Below are 18,764 nucleotides of genomic sequence, written 5' to 3'. Positions count from 1 at the left end.
TGAGTGAGTGGGCAGATGCATGGCAGATGCAGTATAATATAGATAAATGTGAGGTTATCCACTTTGGCGGCAAAAACAAGGAGGCAGATTATTATCTCAATGGTGTCAGGTTAGGTAAGGGGGAGGTGCAGTGAGACCTGGGTGTCCTTGTACACCAGTCACTGAAAGTTGGCGTGCAGGTACAGCAGGCAGTGAAGGCACTACATGTTGGCCTTCATAACAAGAGGATTTCAGTATAGGAGTAAAGAGGTTCTTCTGCAGTTGTACAGGGCCCTGGTAAGCCCACATCTGGAGTATTGTGTACAGTTTTGGTCTCCAAATTTGAGGAAGGACATCCTTGTAATTGAGGTAGTGCAGCGTAGGTTCACGAGATTGATCCCTGGGATGGCGGGACTGTCATATGAGGAAAGATTGAGAAGACTAGGCTTGTATTCACTGGAGTTTAGAAGGATGAGAGGGGATCTTATAGAGATGTATAAAATTATAAAAGGACTGGACAAGCTAGATGCAGGAAAAATGTTCCCAATGTTGGGCGAGTCCAGAACCAGGGGCCAGTCTTAGAATAAAGGGGAGGCCATTTAAAACTGAGGTGAGAAGGAACGTTTTCACCCAGAGAGTTGTGAATTTGTAGAATTCGCTGCCACAGAAGGCAGTGGAGGCCAATTCACTGGATGAATTTAAGAGAGAGTTAGATAGAGCTTTAGGGGCTAGTGGAATCAAGGGATATGGGGAGAAGGCAGGCACGGGTTACTGATTGTGGATGATCAGCCATGATCACAATGAATGGCGGTGCTGGCTCGAAGGGCATCCTTCTGCACCTATTTTCTATGTTTCTATAAACTAGATTGTTTTTCTTTGAAGAGTCGGAGGTTGTGGGGAGACCTGATAGAAGGAGGTAAAATTGTGAGATGCATAGATGGGTTAGACAATCAGAACCTTTCCCCCAGGTTGGAAATGTCAAAAATTACAGGGCACAATGTCAGAGGGGATGTATTTAAAAGAAATGTACACGACTTGTTTTAACACAGAGGGTGGTGGGAGCCTGGAACGTGCTGCCTGGGGTGGGGGTGGGGGCAGATACGATAGTGGTGTGTAAGAGGCTTTTGGACAGGCACACGGATATGGAGGGAATGGAGGGGTATGGATCATGTGCGGGCAGGGGAGATTAGTTTAACAGCATCATGTTCAGCACGGACATTGTGGGCCGAAGGGCCTGTTCTTGTGCAGTACTGTTCCATGTGTGGAAAATAACTGCAGATGTTGGTTTACACCAAAGATAGACACAGAGTGCTGGAGTAACTCAGCCTGTAGGAAAATAACTGCAGATGCTGGTACAAATCGAAGGTATCACAAAATGCTGGAGTAACTCAGCGGGTCAGGCAGCATCTGTGGAGAACATGGATAGGTGACGTTTCACAGAGTGCTGGAGTAACTCAGCGGGTCAGGCAGCATCTGTGGAGAACATGGATAGGTGACGTGAGAACATGGATAGGTGATTGTGGATGATCAGCCATGATCACAGTGAAAGGCGGTGCTGGCTCGATGGGCCGAATGGCCTCCTCCTGCAACTATTGTCTATTGTTTTATGACTGTTGGCAGACCAATTTCCCTCCTGGCAAAAATACATTTCTATCGTATGGTAAAAGTACTCAGTGACCTGTTCTCGGTTTTCCTTCTCCTCAGAACATGACCGATGGCCAGCTCCTCCGGAGGGCAGGAACGCCGACCTGTTGGCCGCCTTCATCTCTGGGAAACCTCTCTCGAAGCTGTAGCAGTGCAAGGAGTCATCCAGGGCAGCGAACAACAGCCCTGAGCAATCTGTATTTCCATCCAAGATCCCACTCACTCACTCACTCACTCACAACAATAAAGGAACCATTTAAACAACTTTGCAGCAACAATCAGTTGAAATGAGAGACTATTTAGCACAAAGCTCCCTGTACATTGGCCCAGTTTAACATATGATGAGCGTTTGTGGGCACTGGGCCTGTACTCGCTGGAGTTTAGAAGGATGAGGGGGGACCTCATTGAAACGTACAGAACAGTGAGCGGCCTGGATAGAGTGGATGTGGAGAGGATGAGGAAAACTAGTGGGAGAGTCTAGGACCAGAGGGCACAGCCTCAGAATTAAAGGACGCTCCTTTAGGAAGGAGATGAGGAGGAATTTCTTTAGTCAGAGGGTGGTGAATCTGTGGGATTCTTTGCCACAGACGGCTGTGGAGGCCCCAAATCAGTGGGTATTTTTAAGGCAGAGATAGATAGATTTTTGATCAGTGCGGGTGTCAGGGGTTATGGGGAGAAGGCAGGAGAATTGGGTTAGGAGGGAGAGATTGATCAGCCGTGATTGAATGGCAGAGTAGACTCGATGGGCCGAATGGCCTAATTCTACTCCGATAACCCACGAACATCCCAGCACTGAGCATTCTCACATTACGTCACAGGGCAGCTAGTAACAGGAGCTGGAACATGGAACACTGGATATAATAATAATAATAATGCATTACATTTATATAGCGCTTTTCTAGAAACCCAAAGACGCTTTACATATTAGATCTAACATAAAGATAAATAAATAAACGAACAGAAAAGGATGAATAAGGTGGAACGATGGTCAATGATTGAAGGCAGTGCTGAACAGGTGAGACTTCAGTGATGTTTTGAATGAGGTGAGTGAGGAGGAGTCTCTGACGGTCTGAGGTAGTGAGTTCCAGAGGGTGGGAGCAGCGATGGAGAAAGCCCTGTCCCCCCAGGATCTGAGTTTGGTCCGGATGGGGGGGGACAGGAGGTTAGCAGCAGCAGAGCGGAGGGTGCGGGTGGGAGTGTGTCTGTGGAGGAGGTCGGTCAGGTAGGATGGGGCCAGGTTATGGAGGGCTTTGTAGGTCATGAGGAAGATTTTGTACTGGATTCTCTGGGGGATGGGGAGCCAGTGGAGCTTGTAAAGGACGGGGGTGATATGGTCACGGGTCGGGGAGTGGGTGAGTAGACGGGCAGTGGAGTTCTGGATGTATTGGAGTTTATTGATGATTTTTGAGGGTGAACCATAGAGGAGGCTGTTACAGTAGTCCAGAAGGGAGGTGATGAAGGCGTGGATGAGGGTTTCTGCAGCTGTGGAGGAGAGGGATGGACAGAGACGGGCGATGTTTTTGAGGTGGAAGGAGGCTGTCTTGGTGATGTGTTTAGTGTGGTTGTCAAAGGAGAGGGTTTGATCAAAGATGATGCCAAGGAGATATGGAGAGGTCGTTAATAGACAGAGTCCAAAGGGTCTCGACCCGAAACGTCACCCATTCCTTCTCTCCAGAGATGCTGCCTGTCCCGCTGAGTTACTCCAGCATTTTGTGTCTACCTTCAGTTTAAACCAGCATCTGCAGTTCCTTACTACGCACACACACACACACACACACACACACACAGGAGGCCAATTCTCTGGATGCATTAAGAGAGAGTTAGATAGAGCTCTTAATGATAGCGGAGTCAGGGGGTATGGGGAGAAGGCAGGAACGGGGTACTGATTGAGAATGATCAGCCATGATCACATTGAATGGCGGTGCGTACAGGCTCGAAGGGCCAAATGGCCTCCTCCTGCACCTGTTGTCTATTGACTGTCTACCTGATCTATGCCTCTCATAATTTGATATACTTTTACCAGGTTTCCCTTTAGCCTCTGAGCGTTCCAGAGAAAACAATCCAACCCCTTGTGCAGGCAGCACCCAGGTACAGACAGACACAGAGTGCTGGTGTAACTCAGCGGGTCAGGTAGCATCTGTGGAGAACATGGATAGGTGACGTTTCACAGAGTGCTGGAGTAACTCAGCGGGTCAGGCAACATCTGTGGAGAACATGGATAGGTGACGTTTCGGGTCAGGACCCATCTTCAGACTGAAGATTCAGAAAGGGTCCTGACACGAAACGTCACGCATCCCTTTTCTCCAGAGAAGCTGTCTGACCTGCTGAGTTACTCCAGTACTTTGTGCCCATTTTCAGCATGTACCAGCATCTGCAGTTCTTTGTTTTAGCACTCTGATAAACCTTCTCCAAAGCCTCCACATCTTTCCTGTAATGGAGGCGACCAGAGCTGCATGCAATGCTCCAAATGCGGCCTGACCTGTAGAGATAGTCATACAGCGTGGAAACAGGTCCTTCAGCTCAACTTGCCCACATCAGCCAACATGACGCTTCTACACTAGTCCCACCTGACCGCATTTTGCCCATATCCTGTCCTATCCATGTATCTGTCTAACTGTTTCATAAATGTTGGGATAGTCTCAGCCTCAACTACCTCCTCCGGCAGCTCGTTCCATACACCCACCACCCACTGTGTGAAAAAGTTACCCCTCAGATTCCTATTAAATCTTTTCCCCTTCACCTTAAACCTGTGTCCTCTGGTCCTCGATTCCCCTACTCTGGGCAAGAGACTCTGTGCATCATGACTGCCTGACTCTTACCTTGCCGGAGTTGCGATTGTTTTCCGGATCGTATCTCCGGTCGCTCTGCGGCCTAACATCGTGGAGCTGGCGGCCTTGCCCGGGACTGACTTTGAGCCCCTCCGCGGGGCGTGGACTTACCATCGGAGCGTGCGACCCCTTGCCTGGGATCGACGCTCCAACCGCGGCCTGTGGACTTCACCAACGAGGAGCTCGCAGTCTCGGGTAGAGACCGATGTCGGGAAGCTCCAAATCGCAGAATGTTCGACAAGCCCCGAACGGGGGTAGATCGCCCGACACGGGGGAGCTGAGATCCCCCCCGATGCAGGAGCTTGATCGCCCCGACGCGGAGGGCCCGACCACCGGCTACGGGAGACAAGATCATCCCGTCAACAGAAGGTTCTAGGCCCCCGACCGCTGGACGACAAAGAAGGGAAGAAGATTGAACTTTTTTTTGCCTTCCATCAGTGAGGAATGTGGAGGAGTCACTGAGGGGGATGTTCATGTTAAAATGTATTTTGTGTGTCCTGTTGACTTGTGCGGCTACATTTAGTGAGCTTTGAACTTGGGACTCCAAAACACTAACCCAAATATAACAGGGACTGAGCGAGACTCCAAAGAACAAATCCACATTTAATAGAAAACTAGACGGGCGTGGACCTGTTGGGTCCAGACCTGTCCTGCGGGCCTGGAGACCCTCGTTGGGTCCAGACCTGTCCTGCGGGCCCGGCGGCCATCATACCTCCCCCAACTAACGACCCGTGGACTAATTGCAATCAAATGGCGATCTCAAAATGGCGACCCTCCCCCAACTGCGCACGCGCGGATCCGGCGGCCATCTTACCGTCAAAGTCAAGTCAAGTTTATTTGTCACGTACACATACACGATGTGCAGTGAAATGAAAGTGGCAATGCCTGCGGATTGTGCACAAAAAAGAATTACAGTTACAGCATATAAATAAAGTTAATACAGGGAAGACAAAATTTAGTTCCTGGAGTTATAAGAGTTAACAGTCCTGATGGCCTGTGGGAAGAAGCTCCGTCTCATCCTCTCCGTTTTCACAGCGTGACAGCGGAGGCGTTTGCCTGACCGTAGCATCTGGAACAGTCCGTTACTGGGGTGGCAGGGGTCCCTCATGATCTTGCTTGCTCTGGATCTGCACCTCCTGATGTATAGGTCCTGCAGGGGGGCGAGTGTAGTTCCCATGGTGCGTTCTGCCGAACGCACTACTATCTGCAGGGCCATCTTGTCCTGGGCAGAGCTGTTCCCAAACCAGACTGTGATGTTGCCGGACAGGATGCTCTCTACAGCCCCAGAGTAGAAGCAATGAAGGATCCTCAGAGACACTCTGAATTTCCTCAGTTGTCTAAGGTGGTAAAGGCGCTGCTTAGCCTTACCCACCAGTGCGGCAATGTGCGTTGCCCACGTCAGATCCTCTGCGATGCGGACTCCCAAGTATTTAAAACTGCTCACCCTATCCACAATAGACCCATTTATCTCCAGTGGCGTGTACGTCCTTGGATGTTTAGCCCTTCTGAAGTCTACAATCAGCTCCTTTGTTTTAGTGACATTCAAGAGGAGGCTATTGTCCTGACACCAGAGTGCCAGATCAGCCACCTCCTCCCGGTAGGCCTTCTCATCGTTGTTGGAGATCCGGCCCACCACCACAGTGTCATCAGCAAACTTGATGATGGAGTTTGAGCTGAACCTGGCCCCACAGTCATGTGTGTACAGGGAGTACAGTAGGGGGCTAAGGACGCAACCCTGGGGGGATCCTATGTTCACTCACCTCTCCCCCCCTCCCCTCTCCCCCTCCCTCCATCCCCCTCTCCCCCTTATTCCCCCTCCTCCTCACTCCCCCCTCCCTAGGAGATAGACTTAAACTTTAAAATGTGAATAACTTTAAATATATAGCACCGATTTCAATGAAACCATATAACCATATAACAACTACAGCATGGAAACAGGCCTGTCCGGCCCTACCAGTCCACGCCGACCATTCTCCCTGACCTAGTCTCATCTACCTGCACTCAGACCATAACCCTCTAATCCCCTCCTATCCATATACCTATCCAATTTACTCTTAAATAATAAAATCGAGCCAGCCTCCACCACTTCCACCGGAAGCCCATTCCATACAGCCATCACCCTCTGAGTAAAGAAGTTCCCCCTCATGTTACCCCTAAACCTTTGTCCCTCAATTCTGAAGCTATGTCCCCTTGTTGGAATCTTCCCCACTCTCAAAGGGAAAAGCCTACCCACGTCAACTCTGTCCGTCCCTCTCAAAATTTAAAAAACCTCTATCAATCATATCATATTATATCATATCTATACAGCCGGAAACAGGCCTTTTCGGCCCACCAAGTCCGTGCCGCCCAGCGATCCCCGCACATTAACACTATCCTACACCCACTAGGGACAATTTTTACCTTTACCCAACCAATTAACCTACATACCTGTACATCTTTGGAGTGTGGGAGGAAACCGAAGATCTCGGAGAAAACCCACGCAGGTCACGGGGAGAACGTACAAACTCCATACAGTGCAGCACCCGTAGTCAGGATCGAACCTGAGTCTCCGGCGCTGCATTCGCTGTAAAGCAGCAACTCTACCGCTGCGCTACCGTGCCGCCCTAAGTCCCCCCTCAACCTTCTACGCTCCAAAGAATAAAGACCCAACCTGTTCAACCTCTCTCTGTAGCCTAAGTGCTGAAACCCAGGCAACATTCTAGTAAATCTCCTCTGTACCCTCTCCATTTTGTCGACATCCTTCCTATAATTGTGGCAGGGTGTCAGGGACATCACTGGCTACAAGAGCAGCCCTGCCTGCCCCCACAGCGATATGGCACTGACCAACGAGCTTAACACCTTCTTTGCCCGCTTTGAAACTGGCAAAACCACCTTGAGTGAAAGAACCCCAGCCGAGGCGGTGGGACAGGTCTTGCAACTGAGCACACAGGAGGTACAACGCGCTCTGCAAAGGGTCAACCCACGCAAGGCTGCAGGACCGGATGGTGTTCAAGGAAGGGTACTGAAGGACTGTGCTGAACAGCTGGCTGAGGTATTCACCAGGATCTTTAACCTGTCATTATCTCTGGCTACGGTCCCCAAGTGCCTGAAGTCGGCTATCATAGTTCCGGTGCCGAAAAAAGCAAAGATTTCCAACCTGAACGACTACCGCCCGGTTGCCCTAATGCCGATAGTCATGAAGTGCTTTGAGAGGCTGGTCCTCTCACACATCAAATCCAGCATCCCTGACTCACTGGACCCACATCAATTTGCATACAGGGCAAATAGATCTACAGAGGACGCCATCTCTCTGGCTCTTCACACTGTCCTGACTCACCTAGAGAGACAGGGCATGTACGTGAGGATGCTATTCATAGACTATAGCTCCGCCTTCAACACGGTCATCCCCACCAAGCTCATCACCAAACTCCACCAGCTAGGCCTTAGCTCGTCGTTATGCGACTGGATCCTGGACTTCCTGCTGGAACGACCGCAGGCAGTGAGAATGGGCCCGCACCTGTCCTCCACTATCACCCTGAGTACCGGCACACCACAGGGCTGTGTTCTGAGCCCCATGCTCTACTCCCTCTTCACACACGACTGTGTTCCTGCATTCGACACCAAAACCATTGTCAAGTTTGCAGATGACACAACGGTGATCGGGCTGATCACCAACGGGGATGAAACAAACTATAGAGCGGAGGTGCAGAACCTGGCGGACTGGTGCTCGGATAACAACCTGTCCCTAAATACCACCAAGACCAAGGAGCTGATCATCAACTTCCGTAGGTCACATAACGGGGAATATGCCCCGATCTCTATCAACGGGGTCAGTGTGGAGAGAGTGTCCAGCTTCAAGTTTCTGGGCACTCACATTTCGGAGGACCTAACATGGTCCAATAACACTGCTGCGCTGGTCAAGAAGGCACAACAAAGACTGTTCTACTTAAGAACACTGAAAAAGTCTGGTCTACCCCAACAGCTGCTGACGACCTTCTACCGCTGCACCATAGAGAGCATCCTAACGCATGGAATCCCTGTGTGGTACCTCAGCTGCACGGAGGCAGAAAGGAAAGCTCTACAGCGGGTAGTCCATAGAGCTCAGAGGGCCATCGGAACACAGCTACCAGACTTGGAGGGCATCTACAACACACGATGCCTCAGAAAAGCCACCAGCATCCACAAAGACTCTTCACACCCCTGCAACAGTCTGTTCGAACTCCTTCCATCAGGCAGACGATACAAGGCCTTCTATGCCCGCACCTCCAGACTCAGGAACAGCTTCATCCCCAGGGCCATAGCTGCTATGAACCGGTCCTGCTGAGCCGGATGGCCACAACGCATAGATCAACTTGCACTTTACCCTGTCCAAAACTGTTACAACTGTTCGTTTCGTTGGGTTGCTGCTGTCTAAATTACCTAAATTATTGCATCGTATGGGAGGCGCATTCCCAATCTCGTTGTACCCCTGGGTACAATGACAATAAAGATATATTGTATTGTATTGTATTGTAATTTGGCGACCAGAACTGCACACCATACTCCAGATTCGGCCTCACCAATGCCCTGTACAATTTTAACATTACATCCCAACTTCTATACTCGATGCTCTGATTTATAAAGGCAAGCATACCAAACGCCTTCTTCACCACCCTACCCACATGAGATTCCACCTTCAGGGAACAATGCAGAGTTATTCCCAGATCCCTCTGTTCCACTGCATTCCTCAATTCCCTACCATTTACCCTGTACGTCCTAGACAATAGACAATAGACAATAGACAATAGGTGCAGGAGGAGGCCATTCAGCCCTTCGAGCCAGCACCGCCATTCAATGCGATCATGGCTGATCACTCTCAATCAGTACCCCGTTCCTGCCTTCTCCCCATACCCCCTCACTCCGCTATCCTTAAGAGCTCTATCCAGCTCTCTCTTGAAAGCATCCAACGAACTGGCCTCCACTGCCTTCTGAGGCAGAGAATTCCACACCTTCACCACCCTCTGACTGAAAAAGTTCTTCCTCATCTCCGTTCTAAATGGCCTACCCCTTATTCTCAAACTGTGGCCCCTTGTTCTGGACTCCCCCAACATTGGGAACATGTTATCTGCCTCTAATGTTTTTGATTTGTCCTACCAAAATGCAGCACCTCACACTTATCAGCATTAAACTCCATCTGCCATCTTTCAGCCCACCCTTCCAAAAGGCCCAAGTCTTTCTGTAGACTTTGAAACTCTACTTCATTATTAACTACACCACCTATCTTAGTATCATCTGCATATTTACTAATCCAATTTGCCACACCATCATCCAGATCATTAATGTAAATGACAAACAACAGTGGACCCAACACAGATCCTTGGGGTACTCCACTAGACACTGGCCTCCAACCTGACATACAATTGTCAACCATTACCCTCTGGTATCTCCCATTCAGCCATTGTTGAATCCATCTTGCAACCTCACTATTAATACCCAACGATTTAACCTTCTTAATCAACCTTCCATGTGGAACCTTGTCAAATGCCTTACTGAAGTCCATATAAACAACATCCACAGCCTTGCCCTTATCAATTTCCCTGGTAACCTCTTCAAAAAATTCAAGAAGATTAGTCAAACATGACCTTCCAGGCACAAATCCATGTTGACTGTTTCTAATCAGGCCTTGTTTATCCAAATAATTATATATATTGTCCCTAAGTATCTTTTCCATTAATTTTCCCACCACAGACGTCAAACTAACAGGTCTATAATTGCTAGGTTTACTTTTAGAACCTTTTTTAAACAAAGGCACAACATGCGCAATGCGCCAATCTTCCGGCACCATCCCCGTTTCTAATGACGTTTGAAATATTTCCGTCATAGCCCCTGCTATTTCTGCACTAACTTCCCTCAATGTCCTAGGGAATATCCTATCAGGACCTGGAGACTTATCCACTTTTATATTTTTCAAAAGTGTCCGTACCTCCTCTTCTTTAATCCTCATAATTTCCATCACTACTCTACTTGTTTCGATTACCTCACATAATTCAATATCCTTCTCCTCGGTGAATACCGAAGAAAAGAAATTGTTTAATATCTCCCCCATTTCTTCCGGCTCAGCACATAGCTGTCCACTCTGACTCTCTAATGGACCAATTTTATCCCTCACTATCCTTTTGCTATTGACATATCTGTAGAACCCCTTGGGGTTTACTTTTACATTACTTGCCAAAGCAGCCTCATATCTTTTTTTCGCTTTTCTAATTTCCTTCTTAAGATTCCTTTTACATTCTTTATATTCCTCAAGAACCTCATTTACTTCTTCCATTAGCACCAAAGGGATGACGATGAGTAAGGTGGGCCTAACATTGTCGTGCTATCATGCACAGTTTTGGCTGTAGTTCAGGAACAAATCTACAAGGTGAGAGTTTCCGTAATATATATAGATACTGTTTTATTACCACACCTCTCTGACCGAGAGGGGACGTTATAAATACCACAGGCAATGCTGCTGTGGTTTGCAACGTTAACAACGCTGCCCTGACCTCCAGTGCTGGCCTCTGCTTCCCACCGCCTCACTTCCTGAAGCGTTTGAAGAGGGGGTGGATGTTCTTGCCGAAGCTCTTGCTCCGATGGTATTCCAAGTAAACGGTATCGTCCGCTCCCGACATGGAGCTCATCGTGCCGGTACGCCGGCAGATCTAGAGAGGGAGGGAAAGACTCAGTTTAGTTTAGTATCCCGTGTACCAAGGTACAGTGAAAAGCTTTTGTTGCGTGCTAACCAGTCAGCGGAAAGACAACGCCTGATTACAATCGAGCCGTCCACAGTGTAGATACATGATCAGGGAATAACATTCAGTGCAAGGTAAAGCCAGCAAAGTCCAATCAAGGATAGTCCGAGGGTCTCCAATGAGGTAGATGGGAGGTCAGGACCGCTCTCTAGTTGGTGAGAGGACGGTTCAGTTGCCTGATAACAGCCGGGAAGAAACTGCCCCTGAATCTGGAGGTGTGCGTTTTCACACTTCTGTACCTCTTGCCCGATGGGAGAGTGGAGGAGAGGGAGTGACCGGGGTGAGACTGGTCCTTGATGATGCTGCTGGCCTTGCCGAGGCAGCGTGAGGTGTAGATGGAGGCGGTGGGAGGGAGGTTGGTTTGTGTGATGGAGAGGAGAGGGAGAGAGTCTGGGAGCAGGATGTAAAAGATGGCACCATGCTGAGGTGATCTGACAGAGAGGTGTAATTTAGTTTTCGAGATACAGCACGGAAACAGGCCCTTCGGCCCACCGAGTCCGTGCCGACCAGCGATCCCCGCACACTAATACTATCCTACATGCACTAGGGACAATTTTACAGAAACCAATTAGCCTACAAACCTGCACGTCTTTGGAGTGTGGGAGGAAACCGGAGCACCCGGAGAAAACCCTCGTAGGTCATGGGGAGAACGTGCAAACACCGTACAGACAGCAACCGTAGTCGGGATTGAACCTGGGTCTCTGGCGCTGTGATGCAGCAACTCTACCCACTGTGTCACCCAAGTGTATAAGATCATGAAGGAAATTGATTGGGTAAATGCAGTTAACCAGAGATGGGGAATCAAGAACCAGAGGACATAGTTTTAAGGTAAGGGGAAAGATTTAAAAAATAACCTATTAAAGGGGTAAATTTTGTACACAGAGGGTGGTGTGTATATGGAACGAGCCGCCAGAGGAGGTGGTTGAGGTAAATACTATAGCAACATTTAAAAGCACAGGACTCGAGGGCCTGATCTATAGAGAGAGATGTATTCAAGAGAGAGTTAGGTTTAGCTCTTAGGGCTAATGGAATCAAGGGATATGGGGAAAAAGCAGGAACGGGGTACTGATTGTGGATGATCAACCATGATCACATTGAATGGCAGTGCTGGCTCGATGGGCCGAATGGCCTCCTCCTGCACCTATTTTCCATGAGAGGTTGGGCAGGCTGGGTCTCTATTCCTTGGAGCGCAGGAGGATGAGGGGTGATCTTATAGAGGTGTACAAAATCATGAGGGAAATAGATCGGGTGAATGCAGTCTTTTACTGAGGGCACTGTAGGTGAATCAAGAGGACACAGGTTTAAAGTGAAGAGGGAAAGATTTAATACGAACCCGAGGGAAAATTGTTGTCACACAGAGGGTGGTGGGTGTATGGAATGAGCTGCCGGAGGAGGTAGTTGAGACTGGGACTATCCCATCGTTTAAGAAACAGTTGGACAGGTACATGGACAAGACAGGTTTGGAGGGATATGGACCAAACGCGGGCAGGTGGGACTAGAGTAGATGGGGCATGTTGGTCAATGTGGATGAGTTGGGCCAAAGGGCCTGTTTCCACACTGTTAGTCTCTATGGCTAATAAATGAAAAAGGATTTTAATTGACACTATGCAAAGGAGCTTGTGTGTGTAGGTAGGAACTGCAGATGCTGGTTTACATCGAAGATAGACACAAAAAGCTGGAGTAACTCAGCGGGACATGGGACAGGCAGCATCTGTGGAGAGAAGGAACGGGTGACATTTCAGGTTGTGACCCTTCAGACTGAGAGTCAAGGAATGGGAAACTTGAGGGTAAGGTGTGAAAAAGACAGATCAAAGCACACAATGTTCAAGGAAATGTAGAGTGGATGATTGTTGGCTGTGCTCAGATTAACAGCCTTGCTTCTATTGTTCTTCAAAGTATAATTCAGCTTTTGGGCCTTCACGGTGGTGCAGCGGTAGAGTTGCTGCCTCACAGCTCTTACAGCACCAGAGACCTGGGTTTGATCCTGACCGCGGGTGCTGTCTGTACGGAGTTTGCATGTTCTCCCCGTGACCTGCGTGGGTCTTCTCCAAGATCTCCGGTTTCCTCCTACACTTCAAAAACGTGCAGGTTTGTAGGCTAATTGGCTTGGTGTCATTGTAAATTGTCCCTTAGTGTGTGTCGGATAGTGTTAATGTGTGGGGATCGCTGGTCGGCGCGGACTCGGTGGGCCGAAGGGCCGGATTCCACCCAGTAGGATGAGGGGAGATCTTATAGAGGTGTACAAAATCATGAGAGGAATAGATCGGGTAGATGCACAGAGTCTCTTGCCCAGAGTAGGGGAATCGAGGACCAGAGGACATAGGTTCAAGGTGAAGGGGAAAAGATTTAATAGGAATCCGAGGGGTAACATTTCCACACAGAGGGTGGTGGGTGTATGGAACGAGCTGCCGGAGGAGGTAGTTGAGGCTGGGACTGTCACAACGTTTAAGAAACAGACAGGTACATGGATAGGACAGGTTTGACCTATCTAAACTAAACTAAACTAAACTAAACTAAACTAAACTAAACGACCACTTCAACTTCTCATCTCTACAGTGCACCTTGTGTGCCCCCAGCACCGCCCCCAGCACCGCCCCCACCGCCGCCCCCACCCACCGCCCCCAGCACCGCCCCCACCCACCGCCCCCAGCACCGCCCCCACCCACCGCCCCCAGCACCACCCCCACCCCCAGCCCCCACCCCCACCCACCACCCCCACCCCCAGCCACCGCCCCCAGCACCACCCCCACCACCACCCCCAGCACTGTGGGGTGGCACCTGCAGTTCTTACCTGTCCCTTCGAGTTGAACTCGCCGAGCACCACCTCCTCCTCAGCATCCAGGTCAGACGCAGCCAGGACCTTCTGCAGAAGCTGCTGCTGCTCGTCCTTGGTGCTGTAGAACAGGTCTTCCTCCTCCATCCCGGCCAGCTTGGTGATCACCTACACAGCAGGCAGGTGGACAGGTGCTCCATCAGTCCGATGCAGTCACAGTCATACAGTGATACTGTGCGCAAACAGGCCCTTCACAGAGTGATACAGTGTGGAAACTGGCCCTTCATACAGTGATACAGTGTGGAAACAGGCCCTTCGGCCCAACCTGTCCACACCGGCCAGCATGTCCCATCAACACAATCACAATCACAGTAATACTTATTAGCCAAGTATGTTTTGCAACATACGAGGAACGTAATTTGCCGTACAGCCATACCAATAAAAAGCAACAGGCCACACAAAATACATTTTAACATGAGCATCCCCCACAGTGACGCCTCCACATTCCTCACTGTGATGGAAGGCGAAGAAAAGTTCATTCTCTTCCCTTCTTTGTCCTCCAGCGGTCGGGGGCCTCGAACCTTCCGTTGACGGGATGATCTTGCCTCCCGTAGCCGGCGGCGAGCCTTCCTCGTCGGGGCGATCAAGCTCCTGCATCGGGGGGGATCTCAGCTCCCCCGCGTCGGGCGATCTTCCCCGGGTCGGGGCTTGTCGAACCTCATGCGGCTTTAGGAGCTCCTGACCGGTCTCTACCCGAGACTGCGAGCTCCGTGATGTTAAAGTCCACAGGCCGCGGTTGGAGCGTCGATCCCAGGCAAGGGGTCGCAGGCTCCGATGGTAAGTCCACGCCCCGCGGTGGGGCTCAAAGTCAGTCCCGGGCAAGGCCGCCAGCTCCACGATGTTAGGCCCCAGAGCGACCGGAGATACGATCCAGAAAACAATCGCATCTCCAGCAAGGTAAGAGATTGGAAAAATTTCCCCAGACCCCCTCCCCCACCCCCACCAGGTAAAACAGACCAGAGAACATTAACACAAACTTTAAAAAACTTACCAAAATAACAAATAAAGTTCGAAAAAGACAGACAGACTGTGGGCGAGGCTGCCATCGAGCCCCCTGGTGGTAAATACTCGTCCCACTTGCCGCGCTTAGGTCCATATCCCTCCAAACCTGTCCTATCCATGTACCTGTCCAACTGTTTCTTAAACGTTGGGATAGTCCCAGCCTCAACTACCTCCTCCGGCAGCTCGTTCCATACACCCACCACCCTCTGTGTGAAAAAGTTACCCCTCAGATTCCGATTAAATCTTTCCCCCTTCACCTTGAACCTATGTCCTCTGGTCCTCGATTCCCCTACTCTGGGCAAGAGACTCTGTGCATTTACCCGATCTATTCCTCTCATGATTTTGTACACCTCTATAAGATCTCCCCTCATCCTCCTGCGCTCCAGGGAATAGAGACCCAGCCTGCTCAACCTCTCCCTGTAGCTCACACCCTCTAGTCCTGGCAACATCCTTGTAAATGCTGCAGCCCAGAGACAGGTGGACAGATACTGGACACAAAACGCTGGGGTATCGGGACGCATGGCGGCACGGTTTGGGAACAGCTCCATCCGAGACCGCAAGAAACCGCAGAGAGTTGTGGACGCAGCCCAGACCATCACACAAACCAACCTCCCTCCCACCGACCCCATCTATACCTCACGCTGCCTCGGCAAGGCCAGCAGCATCATCAAGGACCAGTCTCACCCCGGTCACTCCCTCCTCTCCCCTCTCCCATCGGGCAAGAGGTACAGAAGTGTGAAAACGCACACCTCCAGATTCAGGGGCAGTTTCTTCCCGGCTGTTATCAGGCAACTGAACCGTCCTCTCACCAACTAGAGAGCGGTCCTGACCTCCCATCCACCTCATTGGAGACCCTCGGACTATCCTTGATCGGACTTTGCTGGCTTTACCTTGCACTGAACGTTATTCCCTTTATCCAGTATCTGTACACTGTGGACGGCTCGATTGTAATCATGTATTGTCTTTCCGCTGACCGGTTAGCACATAGCAAGAGCTTTTCACTGTACCTCGGTACACGGGACAATAAACTAGACTGAGCTGAAGCCTGCCGCTGTGGTTGGTGTGTGTGACCTACCTTGAAGCTGTAGCCCTGGTCCACCAGGAAGCGCTGCCTCTTGGCAGAGTAGGCCATCTCCTGCGTGTCCTGGGACACCAGGGAGTAGAAGAAGGCGTTGTACTCCTCAGCGACCATCCCTGTGGGAGAGATCAGGACCGAGTACGTGAGGTGTGAGGACCAGGGGGCCGCACAGAGCAGACAACACCAAGCTAGATACAACATGCTGAGTAACTCAGTGGGTCAGGCAGCATCTCGGGAGAGAAGGAATGGGTGACGTTTCAGGTCGAGACCCTTCTTCAGACTGATGTCGAGAGGGGGCGGGATAAAGATAGAATGTAGTCAGAGACAAGAAGGCTAGAGGGAGAACTGGGAAGGGGGGGGGGGGAGAGAGGAAAATGTTCCCAATGTTGGGGGAGTCCAGAACCAGGGGCCACACAGTCTAAGAATAAAGGGGAGGCCATTTAAAACTGAGGTGAGAAGAAACATTTCCACCCAGAGAGTTGTGAATTTGTGGAATTCTCTGCCACAGAGGGCAGTGGAAGCCAATTCACTGGATGAATTTAAAACAGTTAGATAGAGCTCTGGTGGCTAGTGGAATCAAGGGATATGGGGAGAAGGCAGGCACGGGTTACTGATTGTGGATGATCAGCCATGATCACAATGAATGGCGGTGCTGGCTCGAAGGGCCAAATGGCCTCCTCCTGCACCTATTTTCTATGTTTCTATGAGAGAAGGAATGGGTGACGTTTCGGGTCGAGACTATTCTTCAGACAGAGCCTTGAGTCAGAAGAAGTGTCTCGACCCGAAACGTCACCCATTCCTTCTCTCCAGAGATGTTGCCCGTCCCGCTGAGTTACTCCAGCATTTTTAATCGTCTTTGATTTAAACCAGCATCTGCAGTTCCTTCTTACACAGGTCCTACACAGAGGAGAGAACACGCCCAGCACTGGGCTCATGCCAAGTCTATGCCCAACGTTCTACGGCACAGAAACCTTGCGATAACACTCCAAAGACGTACAGGGTGGCACGGTGGCACAGTGGTAGAGCTGCTGCCTTACAGCGCCAGAGACCCAGGGTCGATCCTGACTAGAGGCGCTGTCTGTACGGAGTTTGTACGTTCTCCTCGTGACCTGCTCGGGTTTTCTCCGGGAGATTCGGTTTCCTCCCACACTACAAAGACGTGCAGGTTTGTAGGTTAATTGGCTTGGTATAAATGTAAATTGTCCCCAGTGTGTGTAGGATAGTGTTAGTGTGCGGGGATCGCTGGTTGGTGCGGACTTGGTGGGCCGAAGGACCTGTTTCCGCGCTGTATCTCTAAACTAAGCTATACACGATGAGCGTTTGTGGGCACTGGGCCTGTACTCGCTGGAGTTTAGAAGGATGAGGGGGGATCTCATTGAAACGTACAGAATAGTGAGCGGCCTGGATAGAGTGGATGTGGAGAGAATGTTTCCACTAGTGGGAGAGTCTCGGACCAGAGGGCACAGCCTCTGAATTAAAGGACGTTCCTTTAGGAAGGAGATGAGGAGGAATTTCTTCAGTCAGAGGGTGGTGAATCTGTGGGATTCTTTGCCACAGACGGCTGTGGAGGCCACAAGTCAGTGGATATTTTTAAGGCAGAGATAGATAGATTGTTGATCAGTGCTGGTGTCAGGGTTTTGGGGAGAAGGCAGGAGAATGGGGTTAGGAGGGAGAGATAGATCAGCCGTGATTGAATGCCAGAGTATACTTGATGGGCCGAATGGCCTAATTCTGTTCTATGAACTTATGGGAACAGGCCCTTCGGCCCGATGCGGCCCCCAGCACCAATGGCAAGTGTGGAAAATATAACGACAGAGAGCAATGTTGACAGGGAACACACAGCTCACCCTTCACCCCACACCTTCCATCCTCACCCCCACACCTGCACCCCCACCCCTCACCCCCACCCCCCACCCTCACTCCACACCCCCCCACCCCTCACCCACACCCCCCCACCCCTCCCCCCCCACCCCTCACCCACACCCCCCCACCCACCTTTCTTTGCCCGCAGCACCCTGCCCAGCCGCTGGGCCTCCTGTCGCCGGGACCCGCCGTGTGAGGATATCTGGATCAGCACGTTGGCCTCGGGGAGATCGAACGAGGTGTCTCCAACCTGCCGGAGAGGAGAGCGGTCATGGTCCCGTCTCACACGGATCCTTCATTAGAGCGGGTATTAGGGGTTATGGGGGGAAGGCACGGTGGTGCAGCGGTAGAGTTGCCGCCTTACAGCGAATGCAGCGCCGGAGACCCGGGTTCCATCCCGAGTACGGGTGCTGTCTGTACGGAGTTTGTACGTTCTCCCCGTGACCTGCGTGGGTTTTCTCCGAGATCTTCGGTTTTCTCCCACATTCCAAAGACGTGCAGGATGTAGGTAAATTGGCTTGGTAAAGGTAAACCTGTCACCAGCGTGAAGTGTAGATGGAGTCGATGGTGGGGATTTAGACGAGGGAATTAAATGTGACATCTCCAAGTTTGCGGATGACACAAAGCTGGGTGGCAGTGTGAGCTGTGAGGAGGATGCTATGAGGCTGCAGGGTGACTTGAACAGGTTGTGTGAGTGGGCGGATGCATGGCAGATGCAGTATAATGTGGATAAATGTGAGGTTATTCACTTTGGTGGCAAGAACAGGAAGGCAGATTATTATCAGAAT

The 18,764-nt window shown here is 50.6% G+C and overlaps 2 protein-coding genes across 3 annotated transcripts in view; one reads left to right on the top strand and one right to left on the bottom strand.

Moving 5' to 3' along the window:
• The window catches only part of pecr (peroxisomal trans-2-enoyl-CoA reductase), a 29,289-nt gene extending 27,431 nt beyond the window's left edge, over positions 1 to 1,858 (top strand). The window contains exon 8 of the mRNA XM_078403247.1: positions 1,684 to 1,858. Coding sequence (XP_078259373.1) covers positions 1,684 to 1,772 — 89 coding nt within the window. The 3' untranslated portion in view covers positions 1,773 to 1,858. The remainder of the gene's footprint in view (positions 1 to 1,683) is intronic.
• Positions 1 to 18,764, bottom strand: part of ercc3 (excision repair cross-complementation group 3) — a 51,785-nt gene that overhangs the window by 7,604 nt on the left and 25,417 nt on the right. The window contains exons 12-15 of one of the 2 annotated variants that reach the window (XM_078403246.1): positions 18,109 to 18,226; positions 16,111 to 16,229; positions 13,992 to 14,141; positions 10,955 to 11,110 (exon numbers count right to left, since the gene is read on the bottom strand). In XM_078403246.1, coding sequence (XP_078259372.1) covers positions 10,985 to 11,110; positions 13,992 to 14,141; positions 16,111 to 16,229; positions 18,109 to 18,226 — 513 coding nt within the window. In that variant the 3' untranslated portion in view covers positions 10,955 to 10,984. Of the gene's footprint in view, positions 1 to 10,843; positions 11,111 to 13,991; positions 14,142 to 16,110; positions 16,230 to 18,108; positions 18,227 to 18,764 lie in introns of those variants that run through there. The other variant, XM_078403245.1, reaches the window with a different exon arrangement.

This window comes from Rhinoraja longicauda, chromosome 8 (genome assembly GCF_053455715.1).
Source record: "Rhinoraja longicauda isolate Sanriku21f chromosome 8, sRhiLon1.1, whole genome shotgun sequence".
In the NCBI taxonomy this organism is placed as follows: domain Eukaryota; kingdom Metazoa; phylum Chordata; class Chondrichthyes; order Rajiformes; family Arhynchobatidae; genus Rhinoraja; species Rhinoraja longicauda.
This window is presented reverse-complemented; position numbering and strand designations above follow the sequence as displayed.